Source organism: Terrapene carolina, unplaced genomic scaffold (genome assembly GCF_002925995.2).
Source record: "Terrapene carolina triunguis isolate 2854851 unplaced genomic scaffold, T_m_triunguis-2.0 Scaffold33339, whole genome shotgun sequence".
NCBI classification, from domain to species: Eukaryota; Metazoa; Chordata; order Testudines; family Emydidae; genus Terrapene; species Terrapene triunguis.
Genome location: NW_020697690.1, coordinates 20226 through 37380, shown reverse-complemented (window position 1 = coordinate 37380; position 17155 = coordinate 20226). Strand labels below are relative to the sequence as shown.

General features: G+C 41.4%; 1 protein-coding gene across 1 annotated transcript; it reads left to right on the top strand.

Moving 5' to 3' along the window:
- The first annotated feature begins 12787 nt into the window (after positions 1-12787).
- On the top strand, positions 12788-13771 carry LOC112105192 (olfactory receptor 11A1-like). Its single transcript, XM_024197881.1, has one exon. The coding sequence runs from the start codon at positions 12788-12790 to the stop codon at positions 13769-13771; it is 984 nt and encodes a 327-aa protein (XP_024053649.1).
- Positions 13772-17155: the final 3384 nt, after the last annotated feature.

Genomic DNA, 17155 nt, shown 5'->3' with positions numbered 1-17155 from the left:
TGCTTCAGTGGGACTGGACTTGAAATTAGAAGATTTGCATTCTGTTATTTATTCTGACCACAGGTGAGGTCTTGGCCAAACATCATGTCTCTCTTTTCCTACCTCCCCTTTTGTCTCTGTCAATTTTGTGGACCAGGGACTTTCTTTCCCTTTGTATGTGTGCAACGTCCCAACACAATGGGGACCCCCTCTCTATTTGAGTCCTTAAGGAGTCACTATAGTAAAATAATATTAATAGGCCTTGTGCTTCAGGTGATTTCTGATGGGACTGACCTGGATATTACTGAACAATATAAAATGACTCCCCCTTCTACTCCCAAGCCCACAATCAAATGCTTACCCCAAAGAAAGGAAACAAATACAATCTAGAAAATCAAAAATAGACCGCATCCCAAAGCAGAAGTTTATTTTATTAGTTTACACCAAGAAGGGGAAAGATCCAGAGACTCTGAATTTGTATGGATTCGAACAGAGGGAAAACCACAGTATTGCACAGCAAACTTCTTAACTGAGCGTTACTCTTTCTCAATCATTAGATGCATCACATGGAGAAAACAGAAGGGGAAAATCAAATGTCGATCACAGAATGAATGCTGCTGGGATTCAGGGATCTCCCTAACCTGCACATTCTTCTCTTCCTGATCTCTAGTGACCTACACTGTCATCGTGACTGAGCCCATGCCCATTGTGGCACTAGTTGTGGCTGATCAGCATCTCCATACCCCCCATGTACTTCTTTCTGGGGAATTTGGCTTGCTAGTAAATCTGCTACACCTCCACCATCCTGCCCAGGATGCTGGCTAGTCTCCTGACTAGGGACAAAACTGTTTCTGATACCGGCTGTACTGTGCCGTTTTATTGGTTTGGTTTCCTATTGACTGTTGAGTGGTTTTTTTACTAACTTTGATGGTTTATAATCAATACTTAACGAAAGCCCTGCACAGTGCAGCCCTTATGAATGGCAGGTGCTGTATGTAGTTAGCAGCTGGATCTTGGCTAAGTTCATTCCTAGTTCTTAGTGGGGAGGGATAGCTCAGTGGTTTGAGTATTGGTCTGCAAAACATGGGGTTGTAACCTCAATCCTTGAGGAGGCCACTTAGGGATCTGGGGCAAAAATATGTCTGGGGGTTGGTCATGCTTTGCACAGGGGGTTAGACTAGATGAGGTCCCTTCCAACCCTGTCATTCTATGATATTTAATGTCATAATTAGCCTTCTGTGTCCCTAATGAAATAGTTTTTTTTCTGGTGATTTCACCCTTGTCTGGTTATCCTAGTGACCCTCATGTTCTCCTCTGTAGACATTGTTTCCCCATCTCTTTTGACCCTGGAACCCTATGTTTGTATCATGTCCACCATCTTGAGAATCCTTTCCACCACCAGGAGGCAAAAGACATTTTCCACCTGCTCCTCCCACCTTATCATAGTTACAGTTTTCTATGGGATCCTAATGGTTGTCTATATATTACTAAACACCAGTGCACTGAGAGCCCTGAAGAAAGTGTTTTCTGTCCCTCACACTGTCTTCATGCCCCTAATCAATCCCCTCTTCTACAGCCTGAGAAACAAGGAGACCTTAAGATCTCTATGGAAATGTAGCGTGTTGAGAGAGGTTGATTGGAATGGTAATAACTATTCACTGTCTACAAATGAAGAATCAAGATGTCCCAAGTTTTTGTCAGTCAAAGCCTGTGCTTTGAGATCTTTGAATGGGAAATGGTCTGTTAGCACCTGATGTTATTACTAAAGGCATGGAAATTTATTTCCCATTCTCTGGGGCTCTTGGCACAGACACAGACCATGGGGGGAAAGGGCAGATTTCCTCTGGGATTCAAATGCTCATGGCATCAGCTTTGGTGTTACACTGTTTTAACAAACACCACAGTTTTAATTCCCTTGAGAAGGTAACTCTAAGTGCTCACCGGCAGCAGGGCCCAAGGGAGATCGCAGCAGCAGGAAGGCCCAGGGGGAGGCTGCTGTACTTGATAAACCCTGCAAAGATCTAGAGCCAGAGTCATATAAGGGTTTGTGTGATGCAAACAATCATGCTGGACCACAGGAGAGACAGCCATTCCTCAGCAACATATAGGTATCTCCTGAGCAAAGGACAAGTCTGACTCTGAGACCAAACACCATCGATGGAGAAGTCGCTCCTTCATGCTCAGGATTAAAGGTGAGTGTTACCAGCCGCAGGGAAAACACTTAAACTCTTACTCGGACTTAGCCCTTACTTTGAAAGACACTCCTGTTTGACAGTGTCCTCATTTAGTGGGAGCTTTGCCTGAGTAAGGACTTTAGCATCTCATCTCACCATGGGTAGCTACTGATGAGCACTGTACAAAATCTAGTCACTTAGATGTCCAAATGAGTTCTGTGTCTTCCCCCACCTCCATCTCACTGTAAGGGACCTGCCCATGGTCATACAGGGAGTCTGCGACAGAACTGGAATGGAAGCCAGTATTTCCTAGTCATATTTTAGTCTGTTAACCACAAGATCATGTCTTTCAGCTTTTGTGAACAGGGGCTGCTAACAGGGAGTTTCGCAAGGGAGTTTGGAAGGGGAGTGGGAAGGGAGCAGGGGTCCCTTTATTCCCCTTAAAACCTATAAACCAAACTACATTTAAAACCTCTTGCTTAAACAACCCTTTCATTAACTAGGAGGCAATGCAGGCAGAAGCCCAGCTGCAGAGTGGGGATTATCCAGTTTATTGCACTGAGTGCAGCATGTATGATTACCTGCCCTGTGGGCAGGTGGCGTATGTGTGCATTCGGTGCAAGGAGCTGCTGGCCCTAGAGACCACGTACGGACTTTGGAGGCCAGGGTAGCGGAACTGGAGGAGCTAAGGGAGGCAGAGAGGTATGTTGATGAGGCTCTCCGGGACATGGTAGAATTGTCCCACCTCTGGTCAGACAGCCCCTGCGCTGTTGAGGAGGATGAAAGGCCCAGGGAAGCAGAGCAGTCAACGGGAGCAGAGGGAAACCTTCCCATAGTTGGGACCCTCCTTCCAGATGGTGCTGGGGTTGCCTCTCGCACTGAGGTTACCTCTCCGGGGAAGGAACTCCAGTTGCTAGGAAAAGGCAGGTGTTAGTAATGGGAGATTCGATCATTAGAAACATAGATAGCTGGGTTTGTGATGACCGGGAGAATCACATGGTGACTTGCCTGCCTGGTGCGAAGGTTGCGGATCTCTCGAGGCATCTAGGCAGACTTATGTGTAGTGTTGGGGAGGAGCCGGTGGTCGTGGTACATGTAGGTACCAATGACATAGGGAAGGGTAGGAGAGATGTCCTGGAGGCCAAATTTAGGCTGCTAGGGAAGAGACTGAAATCCAGGACCTCTATGGTGGCATTCTCAGAAATGCTCCCAGTTCCACGTGCAGGGCCAGGTAGGCAGGCAGAGCTTCAGAGTCTGAATGCGTGGATGAGACGATGGTGTAGAGAGGAGGGGTTTACATTCATTAGGAACTGGGGAAACTTTGGGGGACGGGGGGAGCCTATACAGGAGAGATGGGCTCCACCTAATCCAAAGTGGAACCAGACTGCTGGCATTAAACATTAAAACGGTTGTAGAGCAGTTTTTAAATTAGGAGATGGGGGAAAGCCGACTGCTGCAGAGGAGCATGTGGATCGGACAGAGACTTCTCTTAGGGGAGAGTCTAATGATAGAGAATCTCAAGGTTATAGTCAGGAGCTGAGGATGGAGGAGGATAATGTAAGGGCCAGATCAGATGATAAACATTCACATAAAAAAGAATCTAACACATCAGAAAAGGGCAGACAAATAAACAGTGACAAGTTTTTAAAGTGCTTGTACACAAATGCTAGAAGTCTAAATAATAAGATGGGTGAACTAGAGTGCCTTGTGATAAAGGAGGATATTGATATAATAGGCATCACAGAAACCTGGTGGACTGAGAGCAATTAATGGGACACAATCATTCCGGGGTACAAAATATATCGGATGGACAGAACAGGTCATGCGGGGGGGCGGGTGGCACTATAAGTGAAAGAAATTGTAGAATCAAAGGAAGTAAAAATCTTAAGTGAATCCACATGTTCCATAGAATCTCTATGGATAGAAATTTCATGCTCTAATAAGAATATAACATTAGAGATCTATTATAGACCACCTGACCAGGACAGTGATAGTGATGATGAAATGCTAAGGGAAATTAGAGAGGCTATCAAAATTAATAGCCCAATAATAGTGGGGGATTTCAATTATCCCCATATTGACTGGGAACATTTCACTTCAGGACGAAATGCAGAGATAAAATTTCTCAATACTATAAACGATTGCTTCTAGGAGCAGCTGGTACGGGAACCCACAAGGGGAGAGGCAACTCTAGATTTAGTCCTGAGTGGAGCGCAGGAGCCGGTCCAAGAGGTAACTATAACAGGACCGCTTGGAAATAGTGACCATAATACAACAGCGTTCAACATCCCTGTGGTGGGAAGACCATCTCAACAGCCCAACACTGTGGCATTTAATTTCAAAAGGGGGAACTATGCAAAAATGAGGGGGTTAGTTAAACAGAAGTTAAAAAGTACAGTGACTAAAGTGAAATCCCTGCAAGCTGCATGGGCACTTTTTAAAGACACCATAATAGAGGCCCAACTTCAAGGTATTCCCCAAATTAAGAAACACAGTAAAAGAACTAAAAAAGAGCCACCGTGGCTTAATAACCATGTAAAAGAAGCAGTGAGAGATAAAAAGACTTCCTTTAAAAAGTGGAAGTCAAATCCTAGTGAGGCAAATAGAAAGGAGCATAAACGCTGCCAAATTAAGTGCAAGAATGTAATAAGAGACGCCAAAGAGGAGTTTGAAGAACGGCTAGCCAAAAACTCCAAAGGTAATAACAAAATGTTTTTTAAGTACCTCAGAAGCAGGAAGCCTGCTAAACAACCAATGGGGCCCCTTGATGATCGAGATACAAAAGGAGCACTTAAAGACGATAAAGTCATTGCAGAGAAACTAAATGGATTCTTTGCTTCAGTCTTCATGGCTGAGGATGTTAGGGAGATTCCCAAACCTGAGACGGCTTTTGTAGGTGACAAATCTGAGGAACTGTCACAGATTGAAGTGTCACTAGAGGAGGTTTTGGAATTAATTGATAAACTTAACAGTAACAAGTCACCGGGACAAGATGGCATTCACCCAAGAGTTCTGAAAGAACTCAAATGTGAAGTTGCGGAACTATTAACTAAGGTTTGTAACCTCTCCTTTAAATCGGCTTCTATACCCAATGACTGGAAGTTAGCTAATGTAACACCAATATTTAAAAAGGGCTCTAGAGGTGATCCCGGCAATTACAGACCAGTAAATCTAACGTCGGTACCAGGCAAATTAGTTGAAATAATAGTTACTAATAAAATTGTCAGACACATAGAAAAACATAAACTGTTGAGCAATAGTCAACATGGTTTCTGTAAAGGGAAATCGTGTCTTACTAATCTATTAGAGTTCTTTGAAGGGGTCAACAAACATGTGGACAAGGGGGATCCAGTGGACATAGTGTACTTAGATTTCCAGAAAGCCTTTGACAAGGTCCCTCACCAAAGGCTCTTACGTAAATTAAGCTGTCATGGGATAAAAGGAAAGGTCCTTTCATGGATTGAGAACTGGTTAAAAGACTGGGAACAAAGGGTAGGAATTAATGGTAAATTCTCAGAATGGAGAGGGGTAACTAGTGGTGTTCCACAAGGGTCAGTCCTCGGACCAATCCTATTCATGAATGATCTGGAGAAAGGGGTAAACAGTGAGGTGGCAAAATTTGCAGATGATACTAAACTGCTCAAGATAGTTAAGACCAAAGCAGACTGTGACGAACTTCAAAAAGATCTCACAAAACTAAGTGATTGGGCAACAAAATGGCAAATGAAATTTAATGTGGATAAATGTAAAGTAATACACATTGGAAAAAATAATCCCAACTATACATACAATATGATGGGGACTAATTTAGCTACAATAAGTCAGGAAAAAGATCTTGGAGTCATCGTGGATAGTTCTCTGTGTGCAGTGTGCAGAGGCGGTCAAAAAAGCAAACAGGATGTTAGGGATCATTAAAAAGGGGATAGAGAATAAGACTGAGAATATATTATTGCCCTTATATAAATCGATGGTACGCCCACATCTCGAATACTGCGTACAGATGTGGTCTCCTCATCTCAAAAAAGATATACAGGCACTAGAAAAGGTTCAGAAAAGGGCAACTAAAATGATTAGGGGTTTGGAACGGGTCCCATATGAGGAGAGATTAAAGAGGCTAGGACTCTTCAGCTTGGAAAAGAGGAGACTAAGGGGGGATATGATAGAGGTATATAAAATCATGAGTGATGTGGAGAAAGTGGATAAGAAAAAGTTATTTACTTATTCCCATAATACAAGAACTAGGGGTCACCAAATGAAATTAATAGGCAGCAGGTTTAAAACAAATACAAGGAAGTTCTTCTTCACTCAGCGCACAGTCAACTTGTGGAACTCCTTACCTGAGGAGGTTGTGAAGGCTAGGACTATAACAGCATTTAAAAGAGAACTGGATAAATTCATGGTGGTTAAGTGCATTAATGGCTATTAGCCAGGATGGGTAAGGAATGGTGTCCCTAGCCTCTGTTTGTCAGAGGATGGAAATGGATGACAGGAGAGAGATCACTTGATCATTGCATGTTAGGTCCACTCCCTCTGGGGCACTTGGTATTGACCACTGTCAGTAGATAGGATACTGGGCTACATGGACCAGTATTTTGGTCTGACCCGGTACAGCCGTTCTTATGTTCTTATGTTCTTATCATTCTTATTGTTAATTGTGGGTCAAACCCTATTTAGCTAGCTAGCTAGCTAGCTAGCCATTCTTATGTTCTTATGTTCTTATCATTCTTATTGTTAATTGTGGGTCAAACCCTATCTATCTATCTATCTATCTATCTATCTAGCTAGCTAGCTATCCCAATTTAGGGCCAATCAGGGTGCGGGGGTGGGGGGGCACGAGGGCCATTTGGCCTGGCCTCAAGCTCAAAGGGGGCCTCAAATTTAGAAACTTCTTAATTTTTTGACATTTGATAAGTTTCACTACTTGTTTTTATGTGCATCCCTATCGGACCAAAATGTGACACACTCTCTCCACTTAGAGCTTCAAATTTAAGCACATAAGAGATGTGATTAGGTAAAAAACATATTTTTTGTTAACTGATATAGATTTTGTCATATTAAAGAGTTAAAATGTTTCATATATATTAATACAAATATATTGGTTCTGATGGCACCAGATTAGACCGTGATGAACATGTCCTCTCAGATCAGCAGATTATCATGTGGATTGCACCCTCAGCAAGTTTGCAGATGACACTAAACTGGGAGGAGTGGTAGATACGCTGGAGGGTAATGATAGGATACAAAGGGACATAGACAAATTAGAGGACTGGGCCAAAATAAATCTGATGAAGTTCAACAAGGACAAGTGCAGAGTCCTGCACTTAGGACGGAAGAATCACATGCACTCCTACAGATTAGGGACCGAGTGGCTAGGCAGCAGTTCTGCAGAAAAGGACCTAGGGGTTACAGTGGACGAAAAGCTGGATATGAATCAACCGTGTACCTTTGTTGCCAAGAAGGCCAACAGCATTTTGGGCTGTATTAGTAGGAGCATTGGTGGTTTGAGCATTGGCCTGCTAAACCCAGGGTTGTGAGTTCAATCCATGAGGGGGCCATTTGGGGATTTAGTTGGGCATTGATCCTTCTTTGAGCAGGGGGGTTGGACTAGATGATCTCCGGAGGTCCCTTCCAACCCTAATAATCTATGCTTCCCCTCTATTCAACATTGGAGAGACCTCATCAGGAGTACTGTGTCCAATTTTGGGACCCACACACTACAAGAAGGATGTGGAAAAATTGGAAAGAGTCCAGCGAAGGGCAACAAAAATGATTAGGGGGCTGAAGCACATGACTTATGTGGAGAGGCTGAGGGAACTGGGATTATTTAGTCTGTAGAAGAGAAGAATGGGGCGGGGGGGGGGATTTGATAGCTGCTTTCAACTACCTGAAAGGGGGTTCCAAAGAGGATGCAGCTAGACCATTCTCTGTGGTACCAAATGACTGAACAAGGAGTAATGGTCTCAAATTGCAGTGGGGGAGGTTTAGGTTGGATATTAGGAAAAACTTTGTCACAAAGAGGGTGGTGAAGTACTGGAATGGGTTACCAAGGGAGGTGGTGGAATCTCCTTCCTTAGAGGTTTTTAAGGTCAAGCTTGATAAAACCCTGGCTGGGAAGATTTAGTTGGGGATTGGTCCTGCTTTGAGCAGGGGTTGGACTAGATGATCTCCTGAGGTCCCTTCCAAACCTGATATTCTATGATGCTATGATTATATAAAGAAACCACTACTAGTGGCTGGTGCTGGATCAAGTGCATGTTGAAAGGTAGAGAACTGTTGCATTTTAGTGTCTTTATAGTTTTACGTCTAGTTGACTAAGGAATTATTTATGTGTGAGAGTTCCTCATTATTATCTTCATATGGTAGCTAAAAGAGGTGACTGGTTGGTTGGTTGAGCCCTAGGTTGGTAGTTTGGCCATCATCATAGGCTTTTGTAGTCTATAGGACCAGATTCAAGGTGAAAATTTGTGAGGACAATCTTGTACAGTGAGTTTCATGAGGACACACGTTTGAAATTTTTGGACATTATCCCTCTGCCTGTATCTGTGTCCGTGTTCAATATATATATATATATGTCATCCCTTTGTCTTCAGCTCAGCCTGTTATATTATACCTTGCGTCCTTGAGTTTTGATTCAGTGATAAGGATAATAACCTGTCTGACTGTTTCATTTTGTGTTCTTAATTAGTATTCCTTTGTTTTAAGTCTTTTCAGCATTTGTGTACCATTCAGCATTTGTGTACATGTTTACATTAGAAGATTTCAAGTGTAGATAAGTTACTTATTTACAGCAGAATATTTCAAGTGTGGATAGGCTACATATTGACCAGAATGATCACTGTGAAGAGGAGATTTGAAAGTGGTGCAAGCAAGAGATGGAGAAAACAACTGAGCGAAGCAGCAGCTAAGAGCTCAAAGCCAACAACTTCATTTCTCAAACCACTGGAAAACACACCTTACCCTAAAAACAATGCTACAGATAATGAAAACTCCTCAACTGAAACAGATGATATTTCAATGCCAAGAGCTGAACATGAGGACAGTAGTCAAGAAGGGGATGTGCCAACAGTAACAGATGTAGCAGAAGATCCTGTTTACGATCAAGAAACTCAACAGCAACAGGAAAATGTAGATCTTATGCAGCAAGAGAAATTCATCAGTACTACAGGTTTGACTGTGACTGACATTGGAATTATTGACGAGAGCAATGCTGCCCAAATGCAATCTTTTCTTCAAATTTGAAATTCCAAGTAACATTCCACAAGATGCTGATAATCATGCTTTCCCTACTCATCTGCTGCCAAAAACTCTTCCAAATGGTGAGACCTGCACAAGAGATTGGTTATGCTGGAGTACAGAAAAACAATCTCTGTACTGTGCACCCTGTTTCATTTTGAAAAAAAAGTGTGGCAAATGCATCAGTTCTCTCTGATCAATCAGGATGGAGCATCAACAGAGGTTGGAGGAAGTTGAAAGACTGAATACCAGCACATGAGAGTTCAACATCACACAAAGAAAACTATGTTGCATGGAAATCAGCCAATAGGGCAGCATCAGCTGAAAATTCAGTTCACTGAACTCTCCTCAGAAACTAATAACTGGAAAAAACTTCTTGAGCGCATTCTGAATGTCACCCTTTTTCTTTCTGAGTGGGGATTGGCTTTCTTTGGTTCTAGTCAACGTATTGGTGATCGTGCAAATGGAAACTTTCTAGGCATAGTTGAGCTCCTCAGCAAATATGACCCACTTTTATCAGAGCATGTTAAACCTGTTTGAGAATCACAAGAGAGTCAAAAGTACATGCAAGTCCATTTTCTCTCCACACGCATACAAAACGAGTTTATTGAGCTATATAGGTCATTCATAAAAACAACAATTCTTGATCAGACTCGAAATGCCAAGTATTTTTCAATCATTGTTGATGCCACTCCAGATTGTTCTCACAAGGAAGAGACTACTATGGTTATTCGATATATTAAAATTGTAGACAGCTCAAAATTTTCAATTGAAGAAAGGTTTATTTTGTTTGATAATTTCACAAGAAAAACTGGAAAAGAAATTGCTGCTCAAGGACTAGCAATTCTAGAAGGTTTTAAGTTAGATTTTCAAGTCTGCATTGGTCAGGCCTATGACAATGGAACTAATATGGCTGGGAAGTACAAAGGTGTACAAGCAGTTCTGCTTGAGCATAATTAAAACTGTATTTTCTCCAGCTGTGGAAACCACATACTAAACCACATACACGATTGTGCTGAATCATGCAAGGAGGCAATTACTTACTTTGGCAATCTCTTCAGTAGCAGTCCACAAAGGTGGGAAATTATGAAGCAATATCTTCTTGTTCCACTGCATGGGATGTCCAAAACTAGATGGTCTGCACAGATTGATGGTGTTCAATCAGTTGTGCAGCATTTGAATTCAGTGAGAAAGTCTTTAAATGAGCTTGAATCTCTCAATCTCACTGCACAGGCTCGAACTGAACTTCAGTCTATTCAGAAGCACATGTCTAAATTTGAATGCATTCTGATATCATTTTTTGTGGATGAAGCTACTTACTTCATTTGGTAATTGAAGCGTGCAATACTACACTTAATGTTGAGAGGGATAACTTGAAAGTCTTATCAATGACATTCAACAGATTTGTGAACAATGAGATGTGAACCTGACTGAGTCCAAATTAGTAGCACAGAATATTGGCATTTCATCTGAGTTCTCCACCAATCGCAACTTACCTACTGAATCTGAAGCCGAGCAGCATTATAGGATCAATGTCTTCCTTGTTATCATTGATTCTATTCAATCAAGTCTTAAGTGTTTTAGGTGACCAGATGTCCCTATTTTATAGGGACAGTCCCGATATTTGGGTCATTTTCCTCTATAGGCGACTATTACCCCCTACCCCCTGTCCTGATTTTTCACACTTGCAGTCTGGTCACCCTATACACGCCGATTTGAGTCACTGTGACTAATTTGGGGGTTTCTTTGCCAGTTTAACAGATTGAGTAATGAAGATCTCCTTTCTGCAGCTGAACAATTTCAGCAACAGTACAATGAAGAAATCTCAAAAGATCTCAGTGACGAGGTCATCTTCCTCAAACGAATATATTCCACGAACTTTAAATTGGATTGCAAGCCAAAGGAATTGCTTCAAGAAATACTTGAACTTGGACTCTCTGGGGTGTCTCCTAATATCACAATTGCATTGTGTATTTTTGTCAATTTGCGTGCATCAGTGGCTTCAGGTGAATGCACCTTCAATGTTTTGAAGCAGGTAAAGAACTATCACAGGTCGAGTATGGGACAAGAGCATTTGAATGGGCTCATCATGCTTAATATCAACTATGACATTGCATGAAAGCTAGATTTTTTCCTCAATAATTAGTGCATTTGCACAGAAAAAGGCTAGAAAAGCATTTGTTACATAAAAAAATATTCAAATTTATGTCTCCCTCTTTTTTTGGTGCCTTATTTTGTTTTCCTGTGTCATCATTTTTTTATTTTTATTATGGCTAGGGGATGTGGCCCAGGCCTCTCTGGACCTCTGAGAGGGCCTGTCCCCATACACTCTATCTATCCATCTATCTATCACCTTAAACACGTATATATCTCTGTGAGCCATACTTCACTCTTGCCATCTGGATTTATCCACCCATCTCCTTACGCATCCCTCTCTCTATGTGTATCGGAGACTAATATATACTAAACTGCAAAAGCATGCAATAGTTTCATGTGTGACCAGACATCTTCATACGTTTCCAAGTTTTTCTATGGGACATTTTTTTTTCATTAATGGCATCATAGACATCTCACTAAACCAGTCTGAAAGAGCCCAATCTGATTAGGTTATTAAAAACAAGACTGAGAGCTGATTTGAGTACAATTTATAAGAACCTTCACATGGAGAAAACAGCAGGGCTCTTTAATCTAATGGACAAAGGAAGGACACAAACCAATAGCTGGAAATTAAAGTCAGACCAATTTAAATGAGAAGTAAACACATATTTTTAAAAGTGAGGGTGATTAATCTTTGAGAAAAACTACCAAGGGCAGTAATTGATTCTCTGTCTCTTGATGTCTTCTAATGAAGACAGAGGTTCAGATTTTTAAAGGCATGGAGGTGCCTAACAACCATTGAAGTTATTGCCCTTTAGGAGCCTAGATGTTTTTAAAATCCACTAGATACCTTTATCCGCTAGATCCATAGATGCCTAAATACCTTTAAAAATCTAGCCCTGGATGCTCTTCTAGAAGATCCCTTTTAGCCAAACACAAGGTATTGAGTTTAACATTGTGGAAACTGGGGCTAATCTATGGTGTGTGTTATACAGGATGTGAGACTAGATGATCGAATGGCCCTTTTAGGACTTTAAATCTACTTATCAATAAATAATGGAAAGGGGGGCAGGGTTGAAAGTGATAAATTATCCATGTTGTTGTTTTTTTTTTTTTTTGATAGGTGCATGGTGACTCTCTGTTCCAAAACCCTGTGCAAAGCTTGAGTGTGAAAGAATACAAACCCTGATCTCAGTTTGCAATGCAATTTTTTATGGTATTTAATGGATGGAAACAACCCAGTTTAATTGTACAGTAACTTCCCTAAATAATTATTACTTTTTCTTTGTCACTAGATACCTCAGATGGAGAGAGGAGAAGGAGGAAACCGACGTACACCTCACGGAGAAAGGAGAAGAGGAAATCAAACATCCATCACAGAATTCATCCTGCTGGGATTTGGGAACCTCCCTGAACTGCAAATTATTTTCTTCTTGCTGTTTCTAGTGATCTACGTAGTCACCATGGCTGTGAACATCCTCATTGCTGCACTGGCTGTGACTGATCAGTGCCTTCATACCCCCATGTACTTCTTCCTGGGAAATTTGTCCTGTTTGGAAATCTGCTACTCCTCTACCATCCTGCCCAGGATGCTGGCCAGTTTCATGACCGGGGACAGAACCATTTCTATTACAGGCTGCATGGTTCAATTTTTTTGGTTTGGTTTCCTAGCGACTGCTGAATGTTATATGTTAGCTGTGATGTCTTATGATCGGTACTTAGCTATATGTAAACCCCTGCACTATACAACACATATGGATGGCAGGCTCTGTATGCAATTAGCAGCTGTATCATGGCTAAGTTCATTCATATCTCTTTCCATATTAGTATCTTGTATGTCACAATTAGCCTTCTGTGGCCCTAATGAAATTGATCATTTCTTTTGTGATCTCACCCCAGTGATTAACCTCTCCTGCAGTAACACAAATCTGGTGACCATGGCGACCCTCATACTCTCTTCCATAAATGTTGTTCTCCCATTTCTTTTGACTCTGGCATCTTATGTTTTTATCATCTCCACCATCTTGAGAATCCCTTCCACCACTGGGAAGCAAAAGGCATTTTCCACTTGCTCCTCCCACCTAATTGTGGTTACAATTTTCTATGGGACCCTAATAACTGTCTACATGTTACCAAACAGCAATGAACTCACAGCCCCAAACAAAGTGTTTTCATTTTTCTACACTATCTCGACACCCCTGATCAATCCCCTCGTCTACAGCCTGAGAAACAAAGAGGTCAAGGAGGCCATGAGGAGAGCTCTGCAGAAATGTAGGGTTTTCCCATGAATCCAGAGAAATTGATTGAAATGGGAATAAATCATCTCACTAGTCAGAAGAGAACCATATACATGGTCCAAGTTCTTATCAATCTGAGCATCCTGAGTCATAGGAAAAGTATACTGAGGCTATTTTAGAGTTTTATCTCTTATTCAGTTTTATTTATTTAGATGAAAACTGACATACCCTAAGCTGGTTTAAATTGTCACAGGTATATTGATTTCAATGGAGAGATGCAATTTGAATAAGACGATGATCTACCCCGAAATATATTTTATAAAATTCCATCCTAGGCTCCAGCCATCTTTGTGAAAATGCAAAGCCCAGTCAAGTACATGATAGGAAATTAACACTCTATTTATTTTGATTGTCAATATTATTTCAGTCTCTCTAACACTGGCTGCCAAGTGTTCTCCGACTCCAAAACAGGAAGAGGGGGAAAAGTGCATAACATTAGTCTGAATGGGAGAAATGTTCCAAAGTGGGGCTGCGCAGTTAGGCCTCCAAATCATATGGAAAGTTACTGGGTTTTGGTTCCTCCTGTTTCTAAGATGCTTTAAAAATCCCTTTGTATATCTTCATAGCGTTGTTGGCATTAACCCTCACTTGAGTTTCAGGGTTTTCAAAGCAGATTTGAGGAACAAGTCCAACCCCTACTGAAATCAAGGGAAAGGTTCCCATTAACCTCAATGAGCACTTTATCAGTCTATTTAGCCTCTGTGTGTCATTACCCTTATGACAATACAACAAATGAACTAAAAAACAACTGGCCTGACCAGGAACTGTTGAGTATTAAGTGGTAATAAAATGTAGGATTTTTCTATTATCCTCTTCCATTTTATAAAAATAATTTTCAAACAATTTCTAAACACTTGGTAGGTTCTTTGGGATGTAACCAAAATAACTTTCTAGTCTGTGCTTATTAGATTTTCCATTCATTGTTGCAAACTTAGGACAATGTTCTCAATGTCTCAAATTAAACAAACCTAGGGATCTATTTAGGAGAGGTGGGTGATGAGTATTTTTAACCTACGTGAATTTTCAAAACTTTAAAAAATATATTTTTCAGAATATTTTCAAAAAGCTGAAAACTGTGAGTCTGAAAAAATGTTGGTTTCAAATGGGCTCTGGCTCTGATTATTCATCCACTATGTTTTGTCCTTTCAGAAATCTACCTTTTCTGCAGAAAATCAAACCAGCTAGCAATTGACCAACTCACCCAGTCAAAAGATGGTTATGTATGAAATTATAATATGATGGGTTGGAATGGTGTGATGCACTGTACCTCAAAGTAGCAAGCTGTAACCTCCATATTCATTATTTGTATATGGTTGTGATATTTCATACAAAGCACGCCACATAAGATACCATCTGAAGGGTCATGATCTGCTGAAACTCATTGTTCTTTCAAAATATGTATGTCGTTAGTGTGTATGAAGTTATGAGATTTTGCTATATGGTGTTATTGAAATATGTTATGAATCTGGGAGACACCCACTGCTAACTCTCCAATGACAACAAAGGGGGAGAGGCACACTCAAACGGGCTTTAACTGACCATGACTAGTCATTGTCCAGCAGGGGAATTGTAAACAAAAGATTTATAATTCTGTAAGAGACAGTTCGGTGTCACCTAAAGACTAACAGATTTATTTGGGCATAAGCTTTCATGGGTAAAAAACCCATTTCTTCTTTACTTCTTCTTTACCCATGAAAGCTTATGCCTAAATAAATTGTTTAGTCTTTAAGGTGTCACCGGACTCCTCATAGTTTTTATGAATACAGACTAACATGGCTACCCTCTGATAAGAGACAGTTATGCAAGCACAACACAATGGGGATTGCTCAACTCTGTGATTCAGTAAAGCCCACCAGGACATGCCTGGACCAGTATCTTCCCTGGGACATGAACTGAGAGTATAAAAGAAGGAGCAATGGAATCATTAGACCACCTCTGTCTTCTCCCACCTATGCTGAAGGCAACAAGAATGCTGGGAAGACTTTGAACTGAGGACATTGGTCCCAGGCTGAGAAGGGAACTCAGCTCCTATATTAAGAACTGTAACCTACCTACAATATCCAGTGGGGTGAGAAAAACTGCTTAATTCAACTCTTGCTTAGTCTGATAAAGTTTAGAATTTAGACTGTGATTTTACTTTTATTTCTTTTGTAACCATAGAGCCATAGAATCATAGAATATCAGGGTTGGAAGGGACCTTAGGAGGTCATCTAGCCCAACCCCCTGCTCAAAGCAGGACCAATCCCCAACTAAATCATCCCAGCCAGGGCTTTGTCAAGCCTGATCTTAAAAACCTCTAAGGAAGGAGATTCCACCACCTCTCTTGATAACCCATTCCAGTACTCCACCACCCTCTTTGTGAAAAGGTTTTTCCTAATAACCAATCTAAACCTCCCCCACTGCAACTTGAGACCATTACTCCTTGTTCTGTCATCTGCTACCACTGAGAACAGTCTAGATCCATCCTCTTTGGAACCCCCTTTCAGGTAGTTGAAAGCAACTATCAAATCCTGCCCCCAGCCCCATTCTTCTCTTCTGCACAATCCCAGTTGCCTCAGCCTCTCCTCACAAGCCATGTGTTCCAGCCCCCTAATCATTTTTGTTGCCCTCTGCTGGATTCTTTCCAATTTTTCCACATTCTCCTTGTAGTGTGGGGCCCAAAACTGGACACAGTACTCCAGATGAGGCCTCACCAATGTCAAATGGAGCGGAATGATCATGTCCCTCAATCTGCTGGCAATGCCCTACTTATACAGCCCAAAATGCCATTAGCCTTCTTGGCAACAAGAGCACACTGTCGACTCATATCCAGCTTCTCATCCACTGTAACCCCTAGGTCCTTTTCTACAGAACTGCTGCCTAGCCATTCGGTCCCTAGTGTGTAGCAGTGCATGGGATTCTTCCATCCTAAGTGCAGGACTCTGCACTTGTCCTTGTTGAACCTCATCAGATTTCTTTTGGCCCAGTCCTCTAATTCATCTAGGTCCCTCTTTATCCTATCCTTACCCTCCAGCATATCTACCACTTCTCCCAGTTTAGCGTTGTGACGGTACCTCCGATAAGGCTTTATGTATGAATGTATATATATAACATAACTAGAATGTGTTTTATACTGCATATGCCATGTAACATATCTCTGTAAAGGTTGTGATCTACTGAATCTATTAATCCTATTTGTATGCATGTATCATTTTTGTATTTGAAGTTATGAATATTGGCTGCATACTTGTTTGATTATAAGTAGGCTGTAATGAAGCAGTTGGTCAGCTTGCTGAGAAAGGACTATTCTCAGTAAGTGCCCAATCAGGAAACACTTAAGCCAACAATGAATTTGGAGACACTAATCCACATCTGGGCTTTCCCAGGAATGCGGCT

Excerpts from the sequence above, each read along its gene's own strand:
- LOC112105192 (XM_024197881.1), top strand. The coding sequence starts at position 12,788 with ATGGAGAGAGGAGAAGGAGGAAACCGACGTACACCTCACGGAGAAAGG.